At 41.8% G+C, this 25936-nt stretch overlaps 2 protein-coding genes across 3 annotated transcripts in view; both read left to right on the forward strand.

The window, feature by feature from the left end:
• Positions 1-6285: 6285 nt before the first annotated feature.
• Positions 6286-11076, forward strand: LOC308384851 (DEP domain-containing mTOR-interacting protein-like). The gene is made up of 5 exons (XM_080863484.1): positions 6286-6478; positions 8337-8555; positions 8777-8847; positions 9184-9288; positions 9565-11076. Exons 1-5 carry the CDS (start codon positions 6460-6462, stop codon positions 9691-9693), a joined length of 543 nt encoding a protein of 180 aa, XP_080719610.1. The 5' UTR covers positions 6286-6459; the 3' UTR covers positions 9694-11076.
• Positions 11077-18742: 7666 nt separating this feature from the next.
• Positions 18743-25936, forward strand: part of col14a1b (collagen, type XIV, alpha 1b) — a 169552-nt gene continuing 162358 nt past the window's right edge. For both annotated transcript variants that reach the window (XM_080862841.1, XM_080862842.1), the window contains exons 1-2: positions 18743-18890; positions 20365-20479. In XM_080862841.1, coding sequence (XP_080718967.1) covers positions 20398-20479 — 82 coding nt within the window. In that variant the 5' untranslated portion in view covers positions 18743-18890; positions 20365-20397. The remainder of the gene's footprint in view (positions 18891-20364; positions 20480-25936) is intronic.

Below are 25936 nucleotides of genomic sequence, written 5' to 3' on the forward strand. Positions count from 1 at the left end.
ATAGAAAACATTAGTATTAGGAGAACCCGGTGAACCGACAGGCCAGACTCCCCAACGTTTCACCATAAAACTGCAATCATTGTTTTTAAGCCTTCATGACAACATTAAAGTTGGTCTAATAGTCCCATATTTTTATTCTTGGACTAACGCATGTTTGCAAAATGATCCTTTTTACCTCTGCTTGGCCTTCGTCCTGCCCTGCGGTTCATCCATGTAACTTTTTGGCCACCTTCCCTTTAAACCACATTACTTCTGATTGGCCTGGAAATTTGGCTGTTGGCCTTCTGGGCTCACTGTCAGAGCTGTATGCCTGGTGTGAATGTATAAGGGGCAACCACTCTCACTGACGTTCTACAGATTCGAACATAGAAAGCAGCTGTATGGTTTGAAGGCTGAGCCTTTGACTCGCATGCATTTATCTTATTCTTTGAAATGCTGCCTATTGTAATAGTACACATGAGAGAAAATAAAGAGGAGCAGAGTAGTCCGCTTTAAAACAATCACACTCAACATCTTCTTTCTTTATAAAATTGCTGCAGTAACACATTAACACGTGGTTGCAGTTCCCACCGTTGAACAGCTTCACATGTCTGAAGCAAAGCGTGGAAATGTTAGCATTACACATTTAAATGCGTGTTTAGAGACACATGTGCTCCTGAATGCCGTTTGAAGTTCAGATAGCATCGCACTGAAATACATGAACTCTTTGCTCATCGTAATTCTGGAGCAGTAATGTACTTTGGACGGGGTTAATATTTGCCTCACTACGCTCAAACACACACCCACACAAACAGCCTGGTCCAGTGTTCGTGTGTAACATGAGATATTTGATACATAAACTGCTTTTTGTGTCACTCAATTTCATTTTATTTCTATTGTCCCAAATCATTCAGCCCAAGTCACTTTATAAGGATCACAAGCCAACGGTGTCATTGGAAACAGGAACGAGTCAAAAATCAAACTCAGAAGCTTTCAACGGTTTTCAGAAAGAAAAAAACTATCGAAACACCAAAGATGTGAAAGGCAGAGGTGAGTGCTGGTCTGGGATTAATTAACACTCAGGACTCAAGTTCTTCATTGGTGTTATTTAGCAGGTGAGTGTGCAGACAGCCAATGGAATAAAGCAGCATAACATTATTTAACTGTTAACAATTAAGAAGAAAATTTAGCAGCGACGTGTGAGTGAAGCTTGTGTCCAGCAGAGGGCAGCAGTGCTTCTTTTACAAAGGAGGTGAGGCGGTACCTGCAGAGAACAGAGGAGCGGGGAATGAAACAGATATTAAAGTTTACTCATAATCCTGAAAAGATGAACATAAATAAACCCTGCCAACACATTACTATGAATCAAAGTCAGATCTTTACAGCTGCAGCTTCATATTTGTATGTGCACGCAGCACTCTGGTGATGACCATCATTTTAATGGATGATCTTTCCAAGAGTCAGAATTTACAGCAGAGAAAGGGCCGCATATTTAAATACAGACAGTGGATCAATAGTGAAACACGTTAACAGTTCTGTAAAACATTATGTGTATTGACTCTGGTGCTCTGTGTCCTGTAGTCTGGGAGCTCATTGATCCGCGTAATCAATGAGACACGACAGCGTTAGATCACCGCTGCTGAGGACAGTGTTCGATTATTAACGAGGAAGTGCGCAGCGAGTGATACTTAATCACTGGAATTTACATCCAGCAGGCAGTTATTTAAACGGCCTCCAAACATGTCCGAATCTCTTCGTGAGCAAGACGCTCACAAACGGAGGCCTCGTGCTTTGCTCAAGGGCACTTCTACTGAATATGCAGTGACAAAGAGACGCGATTAGTCTTTTATATTCTACTTTTTAACCTTTATGTTTTCCCAGACTGGGAATTTAACTACTTTGTGATTAAAGAACTAAAAACGGACATTATAATAAGCCACCAAGACAAAGAACCTCATTAGCGGCTCTCGCTGCTCCTTCTTGGGACACGTGTGCCTTAATGTAACCGCTGTCTCGGGTGATTGATTTTAAATGAAGCCCAATTGTGAAATAAGCTTTTAAATTAGGACAAGCATTTCCCATACAAAGGTTATTAACGGGCTGCTATTTTCTACATTCTCAGGAAGAGTATTGAAATATTATATTATCTACTGATTTGTGTCCATGCGCATCAAATTGTCCAATTTCTCCAAGTGTTGTGGTTTCACCACCCACACCAGAGACCAGTTTGATCAAAAGTGAACCACAATTTTGACACTTGTTGGTATCAAATAATCACTCATCTGCTGGGTAAAAGCACCAGTTCTTCCTGTTCGTTATCACATTGGTATACCAGCCTATATGCCAGCATCAGTCCAGTTTTAAAGTTGCCTGACTTACTTATCTGAATCTCAGATCCTCCTCCCAGACTGCAGTATGCATCTCTGTGTGAGGGAGGTGCAGGGGGGAGACACAACCCCCCTTTCCTGTTGCTAGAATTTGTTGCAACTTGAGTCACTTCCTGCATTTGTGAGTTCTGGTTCAGTTTTGAACAGGTTGGTTAGCTTTAATTAGAGTTACCATTTATTTTATTATTTTTGCTATAAGCAGTAAAGACGAGAGACAAATGAGAATAAACTGCAGTAGCTCCTTAAAGAAAGAAAATAACGTGGCTGACAGAACTGGCTCTGTGTTAACATGTAGACAAAGGAGCAACGTGCAACACGAGCACTTAATTTAACTGAGACAGAAGATTGTTTTTACACTTGGATCTTTCAGAATAAGCTTTACTCAACAAACTCAGAACTGTAACCTGCCCATCCTGGTTTACTTCACATTATAGGTTTGTAGGCCTGCCATTCACACGTCACATGCAGTGAGATTCTCAGAAAATACAGAGAACCCCGGAGTCCTGCAGGTTTTAGATGTGTCCTTGATCCAGCACAGCTGATTCAAATGGCTAAATGACCTCCTCAACATGTCTTGACTTTCTTCAGAGGCCTGGCAATGAACTAATCATTTGATTCAGGTGTGCTGACCCAGGGTGAGACCTAAAACCTGCAGGACACCGGCCATGAGGCCTGGAGTTGGACACCCCTGCTTTAAACTATGAGCAAAGAGCACTTCAAATGGTCTAAAACATGCTGAAATGCTGTGTTTGTTTCATTTTCTACTCATATGAAATCAAGAAGTGCCACGTGGGATGAAGAAGCGTAAACGCTGCATGTTCGTTTCATGATGAAAGCACCTTTGCCAGCCTTCAAATGTCACTGAGGAGAAAAAAGTTAACCAGCAGCCTGACGCAGGTACTGAATAGTAGCAGCTCAGGCTCACACCTTTAACACTTCTCAACACTTTAATAATAAGTCTGAGCTGTTATTAAACTGCAGCAGAGATCCAGGCTTTAATCCAAGGATACCGCCTTTGAGGAAACATCTGAAGGCGATGAACTCCTGACTCTGTTAGTCCTGCGGCAGGTTGCCATCCTGCCCGGGGCGTACCCTGCACCTCTCTCTATGACAGCTGAAGACTCCAGCTGGGGCCACACTGCAGAACTGAAGTGGAAGAAATGAATGAATGGAACTACAACACAATCGGCTCACTGTTCCTCCTGGTTACATTTGGAAATAACTGGAAAAGTCATCACATAAAGAAAACCGTGTAAGTCACAGAGGTGTCCAGTGAAAAAGCCCAAGATGGAAACTGACTATAAAACTCCTTTATGGATGAGCTCACGCCCACATAAGCCCTAAACTGCTTTAAAGTCGTATACTTTACAACTACAGAGGCTTGCTTCATTTTAATGTTTCCAGGTAAATAAAAGAAACACATGAGACGTGTTGTGTTAGAGGAGTTCATGACCCACATGACTCGTGGGTCACTGTGTCAAAGGTTAAGAGCTTGTTTTGTTTTGCAGGGCTGAACTCCTTTAGCCGATGGCAGGAAATCCCACCTCATCATCCGTCCCCAGTACAGTGTCACATCTGCTCGCAACAGCAACAACTTCATATTAAAGAAAACTGTCCACGACCTTCCAGAAATTCCAATAATTAAATCCAAGTTGCAGGTGGAACAACTGAAACTCCATCATGCAGTAGAAGAAGGAAGTCACAGTAAAAACTGAACATGTGATTGGTCTCCAGCAGACAGTGAGGGTGGAAAAATGAAGGGCTTTTTTAGAAAACCATTAAATGAATGCATAACATAAAGTGCTGTGGATATTAAATCCATCTTAATTAAAGGAAATATTTGACAGAAAAGGTAAATAAATTAAAAGTACAAAATAAATGATCATCGTTTGATCCTGATACCAGAGCCACCTGAAAAAGGACTAAATTTTATCTCCAAAGTGACGACGCACAGGCTTCGTCGTTTTGTTTATTTGGTAATATATTCAGTTAAATGCAAATCTTGCTCCTGGATTCTTTTTGATGCATCTAAAAAGCTTTATTTATTTATTTATGCATTACTTGATGATTAGTTATTTATTCATTCGTTTTGGACATTTGTTTCCTCCAGAAACAAACACAAATGTCTTCTGGTTTGTTCAGTTTACACTCTCACCTTCATGTCACTCCAGGATTAAATCACTTTTTATTCAAACGGGTATCATTGGCAAAAAGTGTCGTTTAGCCCAAGATAATGTTAATGGTGTGAAACTGGATATTTCCTGATTCTATTGATCTGTTTGTCAAGCCAACAGCTGTCCGTGTATCTTTGTAGTTTTATCTTCAGTTTAACGAGCTCTGTTGGCCTCATGATCGACTCACTGATGAGTAACCTGAAAACTCGAGATTTTACCTCCAGACATTAGAAAGGAATGTGGATTTATCTCCCACATGTTGTTGTTGTATAACGATGATCACGACCACATGTCCTTCCGTGTGACTCAATTGACAAGTTTAAACCAAGTGACAACCTCGGGGGCTGAAACAGAAGCGGCAAAGGCTGCAGTTCCTCTGATGGCCATTTGAAGCTGTGTCCTGTAGCCCATACGTTTCTGTAGACCTCCAGGTTAAAATCAAGCTGGAAAAGGAAGCCAACGTAGAAGTTCTGCAGTTCCTCCAGAGTCCTCTATGTGTGTTGTTGGGGGAAACTTCAAAACCAGAGTTTTCGGTGGTTAACTTCACATTGGAAACGTTCTTGTCCTTCCCTTTTAGAGACTAACTGTGAGGGCCATTCATATGTGTGTTTATTGAGTTGTCCCTTAGTTTTACTTGAACTTTATGTTTTTATTTGTTTTTATGCCTGAAAGTGTGTGTGTGTGTGTGTGTGTGTGTGTGTGTGTGTGTGTGTGTGTGTGTGTGTGTGTGTGTGTGTGTGTGTGTGTGTGTGTGTGTGTGTGTGTGTGTGTGTTACTATTAAGGTGTAACAAGGAAGTCAAGAAACCTCATTACATGAGGCTCAGAGAAAATACTTCAAAGGACAAATATGGACGAAAACTCGCTGCTCTGTGCTGACCGATGGAAATCTCCACTGCTCTGCCCATCAGAGCAGAAATGATCTTTGTGTTTCCCCTTCCTCTCCACCTGCAGCTGCTCCTGCATGGCAACCAGGCTGAAGCTCAGTCCCATTTACGAGCAAAAACCTTCCTAAATCCTTCACGTCTCTGCATGCTTTCTTGTAAAGTTGCCAAAAGCTGCCAAATGTTTGAGTGTTTTTATCTTCTAAAATTACACAGTGCAAAACTGTAAATGCAGAAACCACCTGTATTATCACACAGTGACTTTCAGTGGGACAAAAGCTGAAACTGAAAGGTGATTGATCCTCAGGAACAGTGAGTTCTGTTTGAGGTGATGGCAACACAAAGCTTGATAGCTTGATGTGCTGCAGGAGCACTTGCTTTTGTTTTCTGCTCTCCAAACAAAGGGCATGCAAGCAAAGTCTGCCAGCAGGTAAACATGCATGCAGAGTGTGCAGGACGCCACTGTGTCTGCAGACAGAAAGCACAAGGTTTACAGTACTAAAACTCTAGCACCACACCGCAGATTCATCTATGTGCAACAGTCTGTGGAGATTAGTGCAATACTCATGAAATCCCCTCTTGCTATGGAATATAAGAGCTCCCATGCACTCTTTGCATTAAACCTGATTTTTTTGTGACAATAATTGTTTAACGGTTCATAAGTGACAGTTAATAATTAAAATGTACTGTGAGATTTCTACATTTATGAGTGTTATTTCTCATTTTTTACATTTTACTACATGTCGCCTCTCGCCTCCTGCTGACGGCTGGTTTGTTTGTTCGAGGGTTTAATATTTAACTCGGTCACGCACGTCTATTCCTAACCAGCTGACTACCCTCCCTTCAGATCACAGATCCAGTAACTGAGTACTGAACTGAGAAAACTGATAGGTGTCATCAAGCCTGTGCAGAGTCTCACTTGAAGCCGGGCAACACTCAGAGACTGATGGTCCGTCCATCTGTTGGTGTGCGCCTTTGAAGCTTGTCGTCTTCCGGATTCATTTTCTGCATTTTGCTTTTCTTGGACTTGAACAGAGATGGGACCTCGTACAGGAGGTAAGAACATCTCGCTTTACTTTCCAAACTCTGAACATGTGAGAAAAAAGAGCAGAGACCCCTACAGGAGCCATGACTCTCAGCAACGTCACAAACAACACACAAGATACAAGAAATTTAAAAAGTTGTAAGAAAGTCAAAGTTCAGAGCTTTAGTCTTTATTTATTTCTTTATCTTTAGTTTCAAAGCTGCTTGTAATAAGTCAACAACAGCAACTTCTCAGTTTATCCCACATGAGCTGCTTTTCCATCAGTGGCTGGCAGATGGTTCTCCTGCATGTGTCACTGATGCAGAGTTAATAGAGTTCAGCTTGTCTGGTTAATTCTTATTATAACCTTTAAAAATAATGTTTCTTTTCCATTTTTGTCACGTGAAAAAGAATTGTCATGTTATGACTGCATGTACTGATGGATACTGACTTCTCACATTTACTTCACTACACGAGGAAGACAGTAAATTATTATCCTGCAGAGGAAGAACTGTGATGACTCAAAGGCAACCATTTCCTTCATGAAGCAAATAAACGCACTTTATTGTTTGACTGTCGTTTTCTTATCCGGGTGAATCTTCGCCGAGTCAGCCGCTCTTAATAAAACGACCTAAGCGTGGATCTGTGTGATCGTGTGAGACTCCACAAACACTCAGCATCATTTTGTGTTCTGATACATTTATGGAAATAAATAAATGGACATGACGAAACTTTAAAAAGTGACCCAGAGGTTTTGGGCAAAATCAGTTTTAACACAAATTATTACATATGTGATAAAACTGTTTGCTTCAACACATTAACAGTTTTACACCTCAAGTCATCAAAGACTGTAAGGGCGAGGGAGCAGAGCGGCCTACACTTTCTCACGCTCAGCTAATCGTGTAATGATCACGACCCCCGGGCGTCACATGTCAGTGGTTTAACCTCTTCACTCATAGCAACCTCAAGAAACGTTCCTCTGTCTACTATATGTTTTTTAATGTTGCTGTTAATGTTACAACTGTAACCACTCAAACTGCTTCTCCGTTCTCATGACAACTGCAGCAGAGCAAACATGGCTTCAGAGTCACGCGTAGGTTTATGTGCTACAAAGGGAGAAAACGAATGAATCGCCGTTAAACTCGTCTGGCGTGAATGTGCAGCAGCGGCGAGGCGCTCGTCACACTGCCTCGTCTCACAGCAGAAGGAACAACTCAGTCAGCACCATGAACTCTGTTAGCCCGGCTTATCTCTGCTATTGAAAGAAGCGTAGCTTCTTATCAAAGCATGTTTGAACTGAATTGTTGGAAGTTAAATTCAGGAAGTCAAACACAGAACTGGGTCAGCTTTAATCGTTATTATTGAAAACATGGGAGTCTCCATCTCATCACTTCAACACTTTCCTTCTGTCCAGGGCCAAGTTTTCCCTGATGGGTGGGGTAGTGAGGGAGAAGCATAAATACATGCATACACATCATATTATTACTACAATGTGTATATTTTCATTCATTTAAAGGTGGCTTATTGTGAATAATCCCCCTCTTGCCTCTGTATAATATCAGGAAATATCTCTGATGTGGTGACGTTAGGCACACGGCTCTGACTCACAAAGCTCAGCTGCTGTTCAAACCTGTGTGCGACCTGCAGATGATCCGAGCAGCGCTGGCCTAAATCGGCTCAGAGGGCAAAGAACTAAAATAACTTGTTTCAGGGAGCAAACTTTGAGATTCAACCAAAATGAATCATGCAGAGCTGCTCTAGTACATCAGAGCAGGAACTCAAGATGTTGATGTCAATATTCATTTGGTAAATAACTCAAATGTTTTCGCTGACATGTAAAATATAATCAACAGAGTATTAAGGTTATAGAAACTTCTTTGTCTCCATCAGTCACAGCATCCAAGGATGAGAAAGCTGTCACAGGTGGATGTGGCGGAGGTCATGGTGGAGGTCGTGGCGGAGGTCGTGGTGGAGGTCGTGGCGGAGGTCATGGCGGAGGTCGGGGAGAAGCCCGGGTGAGAAGCTGCAGTGATGGAAACATATACACCCGAGGACGAGTCGGTCTCCCCAGCACCTCCTCCTCCCTGGTGCTCTCCAACCCCAAATCTGGTAATAAAAATGCTGAACAACTGAAGGAAGGAGCAGCTTTAGACCTCCACACTGTCAGCGTCGTCTTTGCTTTTCCAAATATGGAAACCAAACTGCTTTTAGTCATAAAAATCTGCCAAATCCAACATGGAAAGTTACCCACTGTGGCGACTCCTTGTGAATAAGGGAGCAGCCAAAAGCAGCTTGCATTAAATATAAAATGTCTTTTACTTTTGTCTCAGTCCTCAAGAGACCAGTGAGCACAGAGGAGCTACAAGAACCAGGAGGACCCTACATCAAGAAAACCTTCACGGTAAATTCATTTTACACACTTCAAAGAGTTTTCTATCAAGCTGAGGTAAAAACTTGTAACATTTTTTTCACAGTACAAGAGAAAAATGAGCGAATGGGACACCTTCTTTCTTTAAAAATGCTGTTCTATTATTTCAATGTGAACATGTTTCAAAGATGATTGTGGATGGTGTTGGTGCTGGAGTGAGTGTAACAGGTGTCAGGAAAGACAAATGCTTCACAGGCTTCATGAACAAAACACTAGATGAGAACGACGATGTCTTTTTCTCACTTTCTGTGTAAAAGACTTTTGCATAGCACACACCCACATGTGTGACTGTCGTCTGCGTGTCTGCAGATTGTCGGTGATGCAGTGGGCTGGGGCTTTGTGGTCAGAGGAAACAGGCCGTGCCACATCCAGGCCGTGGAGCCTCAGGGTCCAGCTGCTCTTGCAGGGATGAAGGTAAGCGTGACAGGCCACGTGGCTACTGAAGGAAGCCCAGTCACAACCAAAGCAGTTAGAAGTAGAGGAAGAAGCTACTGCTGTGAATTTATGCACCAAATATCCTGATATTGTGCTGAAGAGATACCAACTGAAGCTGAACTGTACTGTACTGTTGTTTGTACCACAACACGGTGATGGGCTGGCAAAATCCAACTCTGTTAAGGAACTGATGTTGATTTGAGCAGAGGACACTTGAAAAAGTTTGTACTTCCTGTCTCGTGTCCTGATCTGCAGGTTTGCCAGTTTGTGGTTTCAGTCAACGGCCTCAACGTTCTTGATCTGGACTACCGGACAGTCAGCTATCTGATCCTTACTGGGCCCAGAACTGTGGTGATGGAAGTAATGGAAGAGGCTGAAAACTGAAATTAGAGTTATGTGACCTACGTGTGCCCTGTTCCAGTTTTTCCTACAAAGACTGCAAAGATGCAACCGTTTGTTAGGAATTACACGGGAAGTCTTCTGTTTTTAAACTGTTGCTGAGCTGATGATGGGTGCGGTTGTTTTCAGAAGGGACACTTTTATATATTTGAAAGATGATTTTGCAAAATCTGAGTAGCTTCATCAGGAATGAGTCAGGCTGCGATCCAGAGAGTAGAGTTTATCAGCGATGTGCGATCGGATAAAGTGGTGAAAGGTTTCTATTGAAATGAATGTTCAGCCATGACGGATTTGTTCATACATGCACCGTGGACAGGATATTTTCCACAGTTATTTCTCCCGTGTAGCACACATGCTGCAGGGAATAGTCCAGTCCTGATACTTTAAACTACTGGAAATAAAAATGAGGCAAAGCTGCTGAATGCAGTGTGTAGGAGGCGGCACACATGGTGCCAGCAGTGCGTGGAATACTAGCTGTGCTGCTCAGACATCACAACAAGTTACTAGCAACAATGTGCTGGCTTTGTACTGTAGCAGCTCTTATATTATATCAGCTAAATGCATTCTGGCTCAATGAGTCCAACAAGAATAACAGTGGAAAGGAGAAAACGTTGGCTGAACGCGTTTATTTTCAGGCGTTTTGAGACACGCCTGCACGCCGTCGACTTTCACAGTGACTCCCAAAGTGACATGATGTTGACAACAGTTGTTGTCTTTTCTTACTGTGACGGGTTGGACTTTTAACCCCACGCGCCACCTCACTTCCTCGTCCACACACAAATACATTACTTACGTCCATCACAAGAGTGTTTACACACACCTGAACCCCCACGCCTGGAAACTCTTCCTGCTCTTTAGCCCTTCGTTGTGTTTGCCTTTCCATCTGCTCGTGTCTGATTCCCAGTAAAGAAGCTTCGAGTGTAGAGAAGTGTGAAGTAGATCAATTTAAACTTACGGACGGAGCGGCTGTAACTGCACTGCTTAGTTTTGAAGCCTCTCTAAAGTGTCTCTTATTCTTTTATCTTTTTATACCTGTTTTTATAACGTGCCTGTGTGAGAGAGAGTTTGTGGGATATGTAAAGCCTCTCGGCGGGCAGCACTTTGCTCTCTGCAGTTTGAAGGATCGTTGTTTAAAATACCAGCTGCTGGAGATTTTATTGAGAAACTGAATTTTTAAAATGTGTTTCACATAATCAGTATTTAATGTGTAACTGTATATGTTACCTCTTTGCTTAATTATTTTGTAATTTGCTTCAAACTACTGTTCCTTTCTTTTATTTGTGCATGTTTAATTGCTTGCATTTCAGTTTCGTTGTGACTGTAAGTAAGCTTTAATTTTTTAATGCTGAATACAAATAAAACCCTTCAGTGACAAAGACAGGCTCTCCTGTTGTATTCTTTATAGTGATTAAAGCTCATTAGTTGGAAGACGTGTAACAGAAATGTTACAAAGAATGTTCTGAAAACATCAGACAAATTGTATAACCAACCAGATTAATACGAAGCAAAATAAACCAAAGTATATTGATCGGTTTGAGCTTAACTGTCTGTTTCCAGTAACTTAAAGTCATCACAGATAATCTCATCCTCCCACTGATGGCTCGCATGTTTGCTCTGGTTTCTCTCACCATCACCAAACACGCCGCGTTAACGCTGACTAATAATTAACCGTTCATCTCAAGAGTTTCTTGGTTAAATGTAAGTTAGAAAAAAACAGCCAGTTCATAAAAACAGGCTTTAATGATCTCAGAGTTGCAGAATGTGCACTGCTGTTCCAAGAAGAAGTGATGTTACAGTCGACCCCGAGGAGCAAAGTTCACTGTCCTCTGTTTACTTTTAACCCTTTATCCCTGCAGCTGCTGACAGGGGCGAGTTTGAGAGCTTTGTTTCACCTTTTCAGCGTCATTCTCTCCGCTGCCCTGCTCATCACTACCACAGCTTTTACTTCAAGTGTTCACGCCTCACTAATGGCAGATCTATCTCTTATTGTCATATTCAGGTTCTTGCCCTCGTCTCAAGAGTGGCATCTTATCTTAAAAAGTTTGAGGGAGTTTCAGAAAACACATTCAACACAAACACACAAGCCTGCCAACATGATGTAACACAGCTCTGGCTGTGAGCACAGGAGCACCTGCCCACTTTAAAACCTTAAAATCTCATGTATAGCTCATGCACATATCTTTCTACGTAGCACTTTTAATTCTTATCCCTACTTTTATTTTTTCATGTCTATTTAAGTGCTATTTATGACACTATGTTTGCACTGAAGCACCGCAGCAATTTCCTAATGTTGTAAACCTGCTCAACATTTGGCAATAAACCCCTTTCTGATTCTGATTCTGATTCTGATTTTGTTCGTGAGAGGAAGATCATTCAGACGAACTTTGTCTTAAAGTAGCTAAAGCAGCTTATTTCATACAGAGGATGAATCGAGGGCTCGTGAATTATGCAAAGCTACTTCAGAGCAGATAAATAGTGACATGTGTCATCAGGATGAGATTAAAAAACTATTACCAGCCAGTAGAAAGGAAAATAAACCTTAGTAAACAACAAAGCAATAGAATTTGTCATAAACTACTGCAAGTGATTATAATCAGGTCACAGAGACCAATGGACAAAGTTAACGACTTCTACAGAAACCACAGCATCTGATGATGACAGAAACATTCAAGGTTATAAACTGATGGCATCTTAAACAGGCTGACATATTAAAACAAAACACTTGAACACTACAGGACATCAGACCAGCACAAGTCTCACCGAAGGCTCAGAAGCTACTCGAGTCGTTATCATTTAGAAACCAATATCTTCAAAAACTGCTCCCCACCATTACAGCTAAGATCATATCTAATATTTTAAATCTCATGAAAGAATCGAGGCTTGGCATGATAGTGATTGTTGTATGATAAATTCACTGTCACTATGAAGAGTGCATGAATGTACTGTCAGGAAGGGCAGCATAGTAATGCTAGAACAGAGTCACACTGGATCCCAGTCAGGAAATAAACATCAGGACATGATTTCAGGATATTTTACTCTTACTCCCCTGGATGGTGTCAGATGTGCTGACAGCTAACAGTGGCAGTGATAAAGGGGTGGATAGTATTGCACTTACAGCTGCGCGGCTCTGTTTCAAGCACGATCGTGGTTACTGTGATATCTACGCCAACAGCAACGTGTTGGACAGACGGAATAATAACGAGCTGCTAACACAGTAAGTGTGTGCAGGACAAAAGCTCAGATGTGGAAGAACAGGAACACACAGAACCAGCAGTGTGCTCAGCAGCTTCTCACAGCTTGGTGTTTTTTATTATTGTTGCTTTGGAACAATTAAAATCAGTCCAATCACATTGCTGTGATGTAAATAGACGGGAGAGATTAACTTTGAGTTATGTCTTTTGCATGAGCTTAAAATATAATCTAGCACAGCCGTTTACAGAAACAAATAAACATGACAAAAAACTACCAAGGCTTTGGTGAATTTTTAAAGATTTTGTTTTTTGAAAGAGCAAACTGATGAGCAGGATTTGTTTCTGTTGATGTCACATGACTCTAATGTTTCAATTTTAAGACAATGAAGGGTTTGAAAATGGGCTGTAGGACAGCGTGATGTGTTGTTTTCTTTTAAATTAACCTGCTGAAGTGAGCCGAGAAAGAGCTGTCCAAAGAAATGTTTGGTTACTAAATGAAATATTCTTAAAATCACACATATGCCTCCTGACATCTAAACAGAGAATCTGTAAATAAGCTTCTCAGCAGCTATTTCTCATTTCTAAAGGTTAATTACTGTTTGCAAAGTGTTTGCAGGTCTCAGAGTATATGCAGGTGCAGCTTTGCAATTGTGTGTGCTGTCTGTTGAACCGTGACTAGCCTCTAAAGTAGCTGCAGTATCGAAAACAATACTTGCAGTTCAAATCTTTAACTTTTAGGTAAGAAGAGAATCCAGGATGTAAAAGAGTCCTTCACACAGATGTTTGACTGGTTACAACTGAAGCTTTAAGTCAAACACAGAAACAGACTGTAAATATGTCTTTGAAGCTGCGCTGTCAGTGCTGCAAAAACTATGGATCACCTTTGTTGCACTGCCCCCTACTGGCAGAACCAAGGTCCACCAAAAAGCCTCTTTTTTAGTAGATACTGTGAAACTATAAACCATATTTATAGTTTATAGTTTGCATAGTAAACGCTAATAAGAACAGATGCTCTGTGGGAGTAATCTGTAAATGATATTCTTTGAAGTGTTGTTGAATAGATTATGCAGAATAATTTCATACATACTGCTGTCCCGTTGAGACTGATGATGTCTCCCTGTCATCCTCGTAGAGCCGTGTCAGTGTGCTTCACGCAGCCCTCTGTATCCTTGGTGGGGGAGCGCATCATTATTTTCCTTTCAGTCACAATCAAGACGTGTTGCGAGACTCTATCTGTGACTCTGCAGGTGAACAGGGTCATATTTTCAGCTTCAGCATGAGCAGAAATATAATTTGTGTTCATTTGAATCTTGTGGTTCAGTCGGTTCATCTATGACCAGCCACAGGCTCCCGTCAGCTGAACCCTGTCACATAATGAAGCCTTGGCTCGCTGGCTGATCAGTGCACAAGGAGACACTTTGCTTATATTCCCAACAAAGAGTTTTCTTGCACAACACGATCAGACAGAGAAATGTTGGCATGAGAAATCAGCCTGGCTGCAACCAGACAGTCAGAGAAGAGTCATGACAGCAAATATCTGCTTTTTAGATTATTTTTTGTCACAAAGATGAAAAAGATAATGTTTAATGCACACACCTAATTATAAATGTCACACGACACCACATACTGTACTGTATTTGCACTAGTGCCTATTCAGATTACAGTAAACTCTCCCGAGCTCTGTCGGTGTGAGTGTAATATGCTCTGAGGTGCACTGCACTCTAAAAATACAGTTTGGACAGAAACTCCCATTGAAGAAAACTCAGTGAGACACACTGTTTATTCAAGCTGCTGTTTGAGAGCCATGAAACTCAACATCTGAGGGGAACACATTTTTCCTGTTAAATATTTATGATTATGATAATACAAGAGACTCCAAAGACCTCAATTTCTACTGTTAAAAGCAACATGCTCACCAAACAAACCCGGAATATCCGAGGCACAAAAGAAACTTAACCTTCACCTTCAGGTCACAAAGCCCATTATTCATTCAAGGCTCTGCACTATCTCAAAGATAGCAACACCTGCTCATTGCTGAAACTTCTGTGTGGTTGTTACTATGTTGCTGTGAAATCCCAAAGATGACATGATTGGTGAAGAAATGAGCAATTTAAAATGTAGGGAAAAGGGAAATGTAGCGTCTTTTTCATCTTAATGCCAACAAAAGCCTTGACGGTGTCACAGTCCCTGGGTTTCTGGTCCCTGTCGTGTTGCTATTTCTTCTTTTATTCTAGTTTTTCAGGTTTTGATTATGTGTTTGTTGAATTTTCTGAGTTTCTATTATTTTAGTATTATGTAGGTCTTAGTTCTTTCATTTTTAAGTCTTTGGTTAGTGAGTTTAATTTATGGCTTTGGTAATGACGAGTTTTGGTTTTTTGTGTTTGGTTCTTGCCTTTCATTACTGTTATCAGCTTAAGTAGTGGTTTCCCCAACCCAGCCTTAGGTTATAACCCAGTGTACTGCTAGTGCTGATCACAATGGATGAACTCTGAGTTGAGGTCAAGCAGGATTGTCTATAAACTATGAGGTTCGCAGACAATCTGTACTGATAGTCAGGAGCAGGTGGAGGAATGAAAGTCGGTGGTTCAGCAATGGTTTTCCTGGTGTTCCTCCTTTTGTCTCTTTTACATGTTTAGACTTTGACTAGTCAATCAATCAATCAATCAATCAATCAAAGCTTTATTCGTCACATGCAGGTTGCCCTGCAGTGAAATAGGACCCCCCCCCGACCTTACACATATAGCACAAACATTACATGGGGATACAGGTCAGAAATTGGTAGAATCAGAAAAAAACATTGAAATGTACACTACACTGGGGAAAGTACAAGAGGAAAAAAAGAGACCCCTACTCATGCTATGCTTCCATGGTAGGACAGCATGAGAACAGGAAACAAAAAAACTCCTCTGCACAAGAAGCACATAAATGTCTACAGCACAACATTGTGAAGACATGACAAGCCACAGGGGTGGGTGGGGGTTGAGGAGTAATCCGAAGCGAACACAGCAGCCACCCTGCACAGCGCTACCATTCCAGCGCGGCACACAGACCCGCCGTGCTGCCCCTTCAGGAAACAAGCATCGAAGGCGTTTGGAAGGGAGGGGGGATGAGTGTGTGCTTATCAGTGTAAGTGTATGTGTGTGCGTGTCCAGAGTTCAGCGGAGACAGTGTCCTTCGCTCTATCAGGCTAAGTAAACAGTCTGCCAGCCAACCCAGGTGGCCTTCATGGGACGGGAAGAATAGTCATCACACAGTCGTTATCAGGGAGTTGTTTTGGTGGGCTCCAGCCTTGGGCCTGCAGCTGGCGCCGTGGTGTCCGAATGTTGAATATTGTTAATTTCTGTTTTGTGAGCAGCTCGAATTTTAGCACTCTGAGACAGGTCCCTCAACTTCGCGTTGAAGAGCTGCGAGCCTCCCCATGATGGTATCAAACTTCAGTTCCAAGGTGTTGTCAGTCTTTTGATTCTGAGACTTCACAACTGCAGTGATCCGTTCCGCGATGTTTTCCAACTGTCGCTCAAGGGTGTCATAGTTGTTGTTGCCTTGGTAAATTTTTCAATTCAGTTTTATTCATACAGCGCCAAATCACAACAACAGTCACCTCAAAGTGCTTTACACAGTAAGGTGGACCCTCCAATAATACATACAGAGAAAAACCCAACAATCAGCGCAAGTTCCTGGTTTTGCCTCCCTGTGTGTTCTCGAGTCCTTTCCCCTTGTGTTTTTGATTTTACCCATTGGATTATTTTTGCGTTTGGAAACTGGCATCTAGATATTGTAGGGACTACTTTTTGTTGACATAGCTAAGTTGTGAGTGACAGCAGCAAAAACAGATGAGGAAAATAGTTTAACATTTAACCAACAAGTGTAATTAGTGACATGATTGGGTATAAAAACATAATCGCAGACATCATAAAGAGGCTGGATTCAGCAAAGATGGAGAAGCGTTCACTGCCGTGGCAAATAGCTTAGCAGTATTTTAATAATGTTTCCCAATTTTGTTTCTGTGGTGCACAATATCATTCAGTCTCTGCACACGAGGCAAAGTGGTTTTTGAACCCAAAGGCAGCTTTGAATGAACACATTTATTGCTGCATCCACAAAGTCAGCTCAAATTCTACTGTGCAATGAAAACATTCAACCCACAAATGCGTCTCTGAGCTCGTTTAATAAAGAGAGCGCGCCAAACTGTCCTGGGTTTGACCAATCAGAACTGAACATGGCACAGCAGCCTGCACACCTGTGAAGACGCCATTAACGGTAAACTGTTTGCAGCTGGGTTTTTGAGCAGATGACAAAAGTCACACATTCTGCATGCATGACTGTGCAGTACATTTTAAAATCCTACAGCTGGAGAAAACTGTGAAAACTGGGCCTCATCACTTCCTGAACATCTAGTGTTGTGAAGACAAAGCTCATCCAGCACCTTTCTGTTTGTTTTTCCAACATGCTGCAGGCATCAACTTCAAAATGAGAATATATTTTTCAAAACAGTAATGAAATTGTCTGTTTCGACATTCGGTTTTATTCCGTTTTATATAAGGTATAAATTACTGCCTTCTGTGTTTCTCTTTCTCAGATGAAGAGGGAATAAATGCAGATGTTTAATTTTTAATTCGCCATAGCTACAGCTCATTTGTGCCTTCACCACCCTCCAATGGATCTTAGTGACAGTTGCTATTCAGCCAATAATGTTTCGCAAAGAAAGTCCCATTCATCTTCCTTTGTCATGAATTTTTAGATTTACAACGAGCCACCTGCCCCAAACTGAAGGAGGCATATTAACAGGATCATATTGGGCGTCTCGGAGCATTTACCCAGGGGTCACAGAAACACACATTTCGCTCCTGTCGGTGCTCAATCTGCCTGCCGCTCAAACGCATTTTTCTGCTGCCTCGTCTCGCTTTAAATGAGGTAAAAGGAATGAATAGCTGCAGGCGTGGATGGTGAATGAAGCGGGAAACACCCATCAATCCACTGCAAGTCTCAACTGAAGGGAGTCTTACGGAAGAAGTTAACTTGGATACAAAGTACCACAGAGAGGTGGGAAGTGAGACACTTTTACCTTCAAATTAAAAGAGAGACTGTAACGCGCGTCGAGCCCTGCTCCAGGTCTGTTATACGTTACATGTAGCTCATATGAGTAATGAGAGGACGCAAAAACCTGTTTAAAATCCGAATCTGACCGTCTATAAAATGACGGGCAGTGAATACAGGATGAGAAACAGATCTCTAAAAAGAAATCAGACTCTAATTATAAAATAAATACACAATAAATAATTTGCCTCTTTTCCAGTAGATTTATTTCTACCTTTAATCTCTTTAGATAACGACACAAGTTAAACTCAACTTCCTGTAAAACACTTAAAACAAACTAACTAAACAAGAACTTTGAAAGTATGTTGTTGTTTGTTTGTTTGTTTCGGACTTTTTCCTTTCATAGCTTCTGGACTGCAGCGCGTGCCTGTGTCTTTACTAAGGTCTACATAAATGCACCAGCTGGAGCTCGGAGCTGAAACATGTTCACGTGTTTGCTCAGCAGCGGCTCACTGGGAGGCTGGTAATGGTTTGTGGGTCCTTCAGATTCTGTTGAACTGGATTCATCGTCCTACATCATATACAACACGTAAGCGTGTGTTTTGTATGTACTACTATTTTAATATTCAATACTGCAAAACTGGACCAATCAAAGCGAGTTCAGACGACATCAGAATCACAGCAGCGTCGTCATGTTTATTGTTCTGGTGCGCACTGGCTCCTTCTGCATAATACGAAACTGGCCAAGAAGGATGAAACATGTTGTAGCAAGTTTGTAACTTTATTTTGAAATTTTGAATCGGCAGTCCCGCGCAGCACTCCGTGTAACTTGTCTCGGGGTCGAGAGCGGAGTTGGTGAACAGTGTGAATCCGAATCGCTGTGGGGACTGCTGAGCTCGCCACACAGCTGTCAGGAGGAGAGCCGCGGAACCTGCAAACTTATGAACTGAGAAGGTAAAGCTGCTCTTTATTCACACGCCGCACAGTTGTTCCGAAATCAGCTTTGAAAATCTGCGACCCTTTTCTCCCCACTTCCACGCGCTGTGGTGCTGCGGGTGGCGCAGCGTGCAGACCTCACCTGCGCTCTTTTCAATTAAGAAACTTCCGCTGCTTTTATTTACTGTAATTAAGAGGTGCGGAGAGAGATGGCGTAGCATGTGTTATAGTGTTTGTTAGCACCGGGTGGCTGTGCAGGAGTGCGCAAAAGCCGATTCCACTGAACGCGCAGCGTCCGGGCTTCTCCTCACTGAGGAGCTGGTTTAGCTGTCAGTGTATTCACGACCCCAGCAGATCTTCAGCGGTGCCTTAACACGTGTTAGAAGCTGATCAGCGTCCTAACAGCCCAAGTCCTTCCTGCATTATTACAAAAACTGGACATTAAATATTTGTTTTCTCTTTTTTAACTTTAATTTCTTCAGAAATATTAAAGCAGTATTGCTCTCAGTAGCAAAATCTGTTTGATGGCAGCAGAAACGGTTGGTCTTAATACTGGGGCGATGAATATATCACATCAAAAATATCAGAAAATTGGCTAAAGAACCGAATATTAGAAACAGACACAGCCATTTCTGAGACAAACGTGTAGGTGCTGTAACGAACAAGTAACTGCAATTATTTTTATTTGTATTATTTAATACATTTTTTGAATGTTTCCCTCAGACATTTGCAGGAGTAAACATGCTTTACTTTATTTACCTTGAAATTCTTACAGAAGTATTATATTTGAGTAATAACTCAGTTCTATAAATGTTTAGAATTTACCACATTATTTCTTTTACATTGATAAAAAAATACTTTGCAATGTCCTGCTGTGGGGTGAAAATTGTGACAGTAAGCATAGAAAGACACTTAACACAGTCACAACCCAAAGGAATGTGATGGGAGGGGCACTGTAGTCCTGCAGTGGCCCAGAGATCACATCGTCACATCTCCATTAAGATCTCAGTGCAAAGCTCCACAAACACGTCTGCCTTCATATTTCTGCACATTCAGAATATGAATGTGTTTTAACTGTGAATGGATTCATAAACATGGACAGAAATGACTGAATTTAACTTATGATAACAGGATGACATGATGTTTTTCTCCATGTCTTCATCTTCTTCACCTTCCTCTGCCATGGCTCCCTTTCTCACTCCCCCTTCTCCTCCTCCCTCCTTTTTCTTATCTTTGCACTACTCCATCCTCCCTCACATCCTGCTTTGTCCTCTTCCTCATTCTTTCCTTTCTGCTCCTCTTTCTTTCACCTCTCTCTACTCCGTTCTTTTACCTCCTTTGTCATCCTCTCTGGGTTGTCTGACTCCTGTTCTGTTGCCTCCTAATCTCACGCCCTGACCCGTCCTTTCCTGCTCGTTCATTTCTTTTTTTTACTTCCTCTTTTTTCCACCCTGTTGTCTGCTTTCTCCTCTTGTACTGCTTTACCAATCAGGTGTATCGTGTCCTTCGGTCTGCTGGTATCAGGATGTGGTTCACAGTCAGACTGAGTCTCTGCCTGCTGGGCTTCTTTCTCATCTCTGTGTTCCCTCACACAGCACAAGGCCAAGGTAAGTATCACTGCTATCCTGCTGTCCACTCAAGAATCAACAATCCCAGTTCACCACACTGGGCCCAAGCAGAGCTTTTTATACACAGCCCGGCAGGCCTAACCATGAAGTTCCCTAATGATACCCCACAGGGAAAGCCAGAGCTTTCAGACCGTGTGCTAAACTGTCAGGATTTGCACATGTATAGATTTTCTCCTGTGTAGAAGAGCGAGGAACGGGGCTACCTGACGATGTAGGACTAGTAAGGACTAGTCTGGATTTTCAGTCCAAGGTTTTGCAAAGCTACATCCATCCACTGACTTCCCCAGACTGTTACTTATAGAAGCCAGGATTTAGTGAGTGTTGAACACAGGCCATACAAGGTCTTCCACTTTCTTTTAAATCTCATCATTCCACTGATTGGACCTTATCAGTCCCAAACATGTCGCCTGTAGGTGGCCTCCTACATATGACGTTCCTTGTTCCTTTCACACTGTTAAATGGGAGTAATGGTCAAAGTGTTTCCAGGTGAAAAGTTACATTTGGATGTTGTAGGGATTTCATTTGTAACCCAAAGTTACAAATTTCTTCAAAAGAGAATGTGGACCTGACAAAGAAGATAAAATGATTGAAAAAGTGTATACAGCACTGAGATGGGGAAACTAGCATGGCCAATTTAAAATAAATAAATAATAGTCATGTGCACCCTTTCACATATTTAAAGCTATCCTACAAAGCTAGTTAATAGCACGAACGGAGATTTTCCATGCACTCCTTTTTGCAACCACTAGAGGTCTCCTATATCTCCAATCTGTCTTTCTCCCTCATGGATAACAGCCTAGTAAGCTGCTAGATGGTGTAGTATCATGCATGTCTTTGGGTTGGTACTCCAAAGACATGCATCGCAGGTTCATTGGTAACCTTTTGTCTGTTTCTCTGGGAAAAGCCTCGATGCCAAAGTCGGAATGAGAAAACCAGTTTTGCCGTCGCTTAGCCGAATCGCTTTGCTGTGGCACGTTTTGTCACAGTGTTAAAAAATACACGTGTTCATCTTATTTATGAGTTACCGTGGAGTGTTGAAATGACAGTGACAAATGTCTGTGTAACCCTCGTTAGAAGCTGTGAGATCTTCAAAAGTCCCGAATCTAAATTTGATCAAGTTTATCAACATGCTTCACCATGACTCTTAAATCAGCAGCTGTTTGTGTTGTTTTCCCTCTTTTTTTAAATCACTCTACATGCCGACGTTGTCTTTCACCCTGTTTAACCCATTTAGGATTGAATATATTACCTTGTTAGTGAGAGATGACTCTTAATCTTAACACCATTACGAACAACCTTAAACACCATATTTTTCTAGACCTTTTGTCAAGAATGAAAATGACTGATTGATATTCATGACGTGTCTTGAATTGGCTGAGCTGAATGAGTTTGACCTGACCACATGGATCTCAGATGAAGTTTGGAATCAGCCTTAATGTGTCGAGCGTCACGTCTGGTGGGGAAAAACACCCTCTAACATACTCAAAAGTGTTTTGCTTTGAACACAGTCAGGTACTTGCGCTCCATCCAAACACCTTCTGCTTTGGCTAACGTTCAAAGGTTTTTGGCAACACTGAACATGAAGTGTTTCTAAACCTGCTGAAAACCAAAGCTTGGTGCTGTTCCACAGCCACACACTCAGGACTTGGGCCGATGCTGTGCCACGCCATAATAGCATGTTGAGAGTGTGAAAGTTCGTCCTGTGTGAAAATGAGCTTACCGTAGTTGGTTTACCTTTGTGCCCGCTACCAGGTGACTCGGGTATACCTCGTCATGATTGGCTGGAAGCTAGTCACTAAAGCTAGGACAGTACATGGGCGGTCTTCTTGCCCACCCACCCTTTACCCTGCACTGTGTTTCATATTAATCCAACTCTAATCTCATTCAGTCATATTTTTAATTAGCTCGACACGATTAATATATTCAACCACAAAAGTGACACTTTTTATGTTTGTGGTGTCTGATATTGTTGAATAGTGACAAAGCCGAGTGTTAGAGTACAATGGTGGAGTCAGAGGGTTCGGTTTTCCTTCTTATTTACAACAATATGTTGAGAAACTCTGCGTCGCCTCGGTGTATTAAATTGTGACACCAAGGCTTCTTTTCATTACCATGAACATTATTACATTATGATTATTTTATTCTATATATGATAACTGGGAAGTAAAACTCTTGATGTGAAACATTTGAGGAAGAGAAACTTGAGAAAGTGAACAGGAAGTGAAACGCTGTCTTTTGTGAGTCCGTGTTCTGGACAAAAATAAGCAAAATTCACCAAACATGCTTTTTTGAAGGTTTTCAAAATGTTTTGCACTGGAACAGATCAATTCCTTTAGTGAGGATATTACCCTGATAAGCCTGGAGGGATAATGTCCATATTCACCCGTCGCTCTGCAGAGAGAATAAGTCTAGTAAACAACAGAATAACTCTTTCACAATAAGGAGAGTTGCTAGGTTTTGGCTAAAGTGCGAGTAAACTGAGAGAAACCGCAGCATTCCTCAGTGAAGAGGCTATAGTGCGTGAGCCTCGGCTACAGCAGTGACCTGGGAAGAGCTAAAGGTTTCCGAGCAGCTTGGACAGCTCCCACAAGTGAAACTGCTCACTGCAATGGCTCTGATTTATTGCAGAGAAGAAGAAACTTTAACATGAAAAGCTGAGGAATGGCTATAATATATCAGAAACAAATTCATATCTATTTAAATTATCCATAGATATGAAGCAAAGGAACCATTTCCACTTATTTATTTTTTTATTTTTTCTTTGTGCCATAAAGTTGAGGCTGTTTTAAGAAATTACTCTGCGCTTGTCTTAAATTACCCTCGAGCTCAGCACCTGTCATTAAAAAAAAAAAAAGGTCAAAGAATGATTTCAAAGGCTCAGTCCCAGCTTTGGAGGAGCTTTTCATTTCTTTGTTGCCTGCAGACATAAAGGAGCAGGTATCTAAACCCGGGGGGGGGGGGAACAGGCATGATGAGTGTGGTCAAATGCCAACGTTATTTTGAAGTCATTTTAAGGGTTTAGTTAAGAGAACTTCTGGGATTAAAGGGAATGAAACGTGTGGAATGATGGTAGGACTGCCAAAGTTATCAAATAAATAATTATAAGATTATCATCATAATAGTTATTGTTTATTGAGATGTTACTTGCAAAAGTCTTGACTGTCTTTCACTGTTTTTTTTAGACATTGGTTACTTTTTTATTCATTTTCAGACCCGTCTTTGTAACTTACCATTATCAGAGATTTGTTGAGCCACTTAATGCTGACTTATGATTCATTCAAGCATATAAAAGTGATCTAACCCAAGGGAACATCTTAGCAAACAGACATTTTTACATTGTATTTTAAGCCACTTTGTTACAGCCTGTCACAAACCATATGATTTGTTCCCATTTCTTTAGTTGAAACTACAGAAAATGCCAAAGATAACAGTTTGACAGGCATAAAATGGCATTTTTGCACCAACAAGCTGATTCCCAAAATGTTCACTGAAATCTTGGCGTATCTCGGCAGTGTGTCATTAAAAAACACTGAGGAAATTGAACAAGTGTGGGAGACGAAGAAGCAAGATTCAAAAGAAAACTATTTACAGCAAGTGAAAAGTATCTAAAAGACAGGACACGAGACCTGAGAGATACGTCTGGTTCTTCAGTCCATCCATTCATTGTTCACTAAAGCATCAAACGGTCTCGGACAGTAACTCTCTAGTGTCTGATTGCAAAGTCAGTATCACAAAACACACTGCCAGTGCAGTAAGGGATACCTGGACCAGTCAATGAGCGGGCTCCACAACATGATGGAAGCTGTGTGGAGTGATCTTAACATAGAGTGAAACGTAAGACAGCCAACATCCAAATGAGAACTTTGAATGTCCTTGAAGAAGCCTGGAGAAATTTTCCTGAAGACTAGTTAAACAAATAGTCAGACAGCTTTCCTAAGAGGGTCTGAGCCAGGGGTGGGGTACTCCAGGCCTCGAGGGCCGGTGTCCTGCAGGCTTTAGATGTGTCCTTGATCCAACACAGCTGATTCAAATGGCTAAATTACCTCCTCGACATGTCTTCAAGTTCTCCAGAGGCTGGTAATGAACTAATCACTTGATCCACGTGTGTTGACCCAGGGTGATCTAAAAGCTGCAGGACACCGGCCCTCGAGGACTGGAGTTGGACACCCCTAGCTTTTCCCATTTTCCTAGCAAAAGAAATGAGCAGTGACTCAAACCTGTTGAGCTCCAATATTCATTTCCGTCACTGACAGCACAGTTTGCCTTCAGCACTGCTTTCTTGTTTTGTGGTGTAAAACAATTAAAGACCTTTTCCACCTCAAGCCGTGGTGTTAGGTATGGGAAGGAAAAATAAGGAGTGCTGTGCAGTAATTATCCCGATGTGTAAAAATGGTGTTAAAATGTCCTGTGTTGCATCTTTAAGATGAGAGTGTGTTTGGTAACAAGAACCTCAGTGTCAGAGTATTTTTCAAAGTGACTTTGATTTGCAGAAAACTCTCCAGCTTGTTTTTTAATAGTTCCTGTTAAACCTTCTCATTCCTTATTCTTTCCTCTCTGCTCACTGTTGCCCTTTTGCCTAATATTGCCCTTTTAGTCTGCTCTCACTGACTTTAAATGCACTTCAAACTTTGCACTTCCGGCTTGCCACACCGCTCGCGGAGGGTGCGGTGGGGCCCTTCTCCATCCTCGGCTGTTTGCACAGGATTCTCCATGAAAAATAGATGAGAATTAAGTTCCCATCTCTACTGGTGAGGCCTTTTGTCGTCACCAGGCTCTTCGCTCGCCGTCCAATACTTGTCTCTGCGTGATAATACAATCCTGCAGAGAAGATCCACGGCTTTCTGTGAGTGTGTGTGTAAAAGGCATGTGTGCATGGAGCTGCAAAGGAATCGGCAGGTTTCAAAACAACCACCTGAGTTCCCCGGAACAAAATGCATGAAGAATGTTTTTTTAATGTGGAAACATCAGAAAACGCTTGCTTCCAGCTGCGGACACGTATACATAATTAATGCACACATATGCAGATGTGGCACACGGGAACACGCAACCGAGTTCAACCACACTACAAACAGAGCCGTGCGAAATCTGCTTCTCGAATCATTTGGGATTTGAGCAGCTCTCTTCAGACGAGAGAGCATCCTTTGTTTCCAAGACAGAGATCTGTAATACCTGAGCCGAAATCCCATGCAGCCCTCATTCTCATCCGCAGGTTGGTGCAATCACTGGTACTGTATTCCTTATGTGTGTTTCTGTATATTTGTCTGCTGTGGAATGCACCAGCTTCATATCTTCTCCACTAAAATCAGGATTATCCTTCCTGTGCTGAGCTCAAGTTTCTTTGTATACCTACATGAGTAGTTTTCTGCAGATAATCTCTTTGCATAAAGAGGTGGTTCACTCAAAATGCTGCAGAGGATTGGGGTGATGAGCCTTATC

The sequence above is a fragment of the Rhamphochromis sp. 'chilingali' genome (assembly GCF_963969265.1).
Source record: "Rhamphochromis sp. 'chilingali' genome assembly, chromosome: 17".
NCBI lineage: Eukaryota > Metazoa > Chordata > Actinopteri > Cichliformes > Cichlidae > Rhamphochromis > Rhamphochromis sp. 'chilingali'.

What these genes read in the sequence shown, in the direction of transcription:
- LOC308384851 (XM_080863484.1), top strand. An exon ending in GCTCTCCAACCCCAAATCTG is followed by an intron (nt 8,556 to 8,776) that starts GTAATAAAAATG and finishes CTTTTGTCTCAG; the next exon opens with TCCTCAAGAGACCAGTGAGC. An exon ending in ACATCAAGAAAACCTTCACG is followed by an intron (nt 8,848 to 9,183) that starts GTAAATTCATTT and finishes GCGTGTCTGCAG; the next exon opens with ATTGTCGGTGATGCAGTGGG.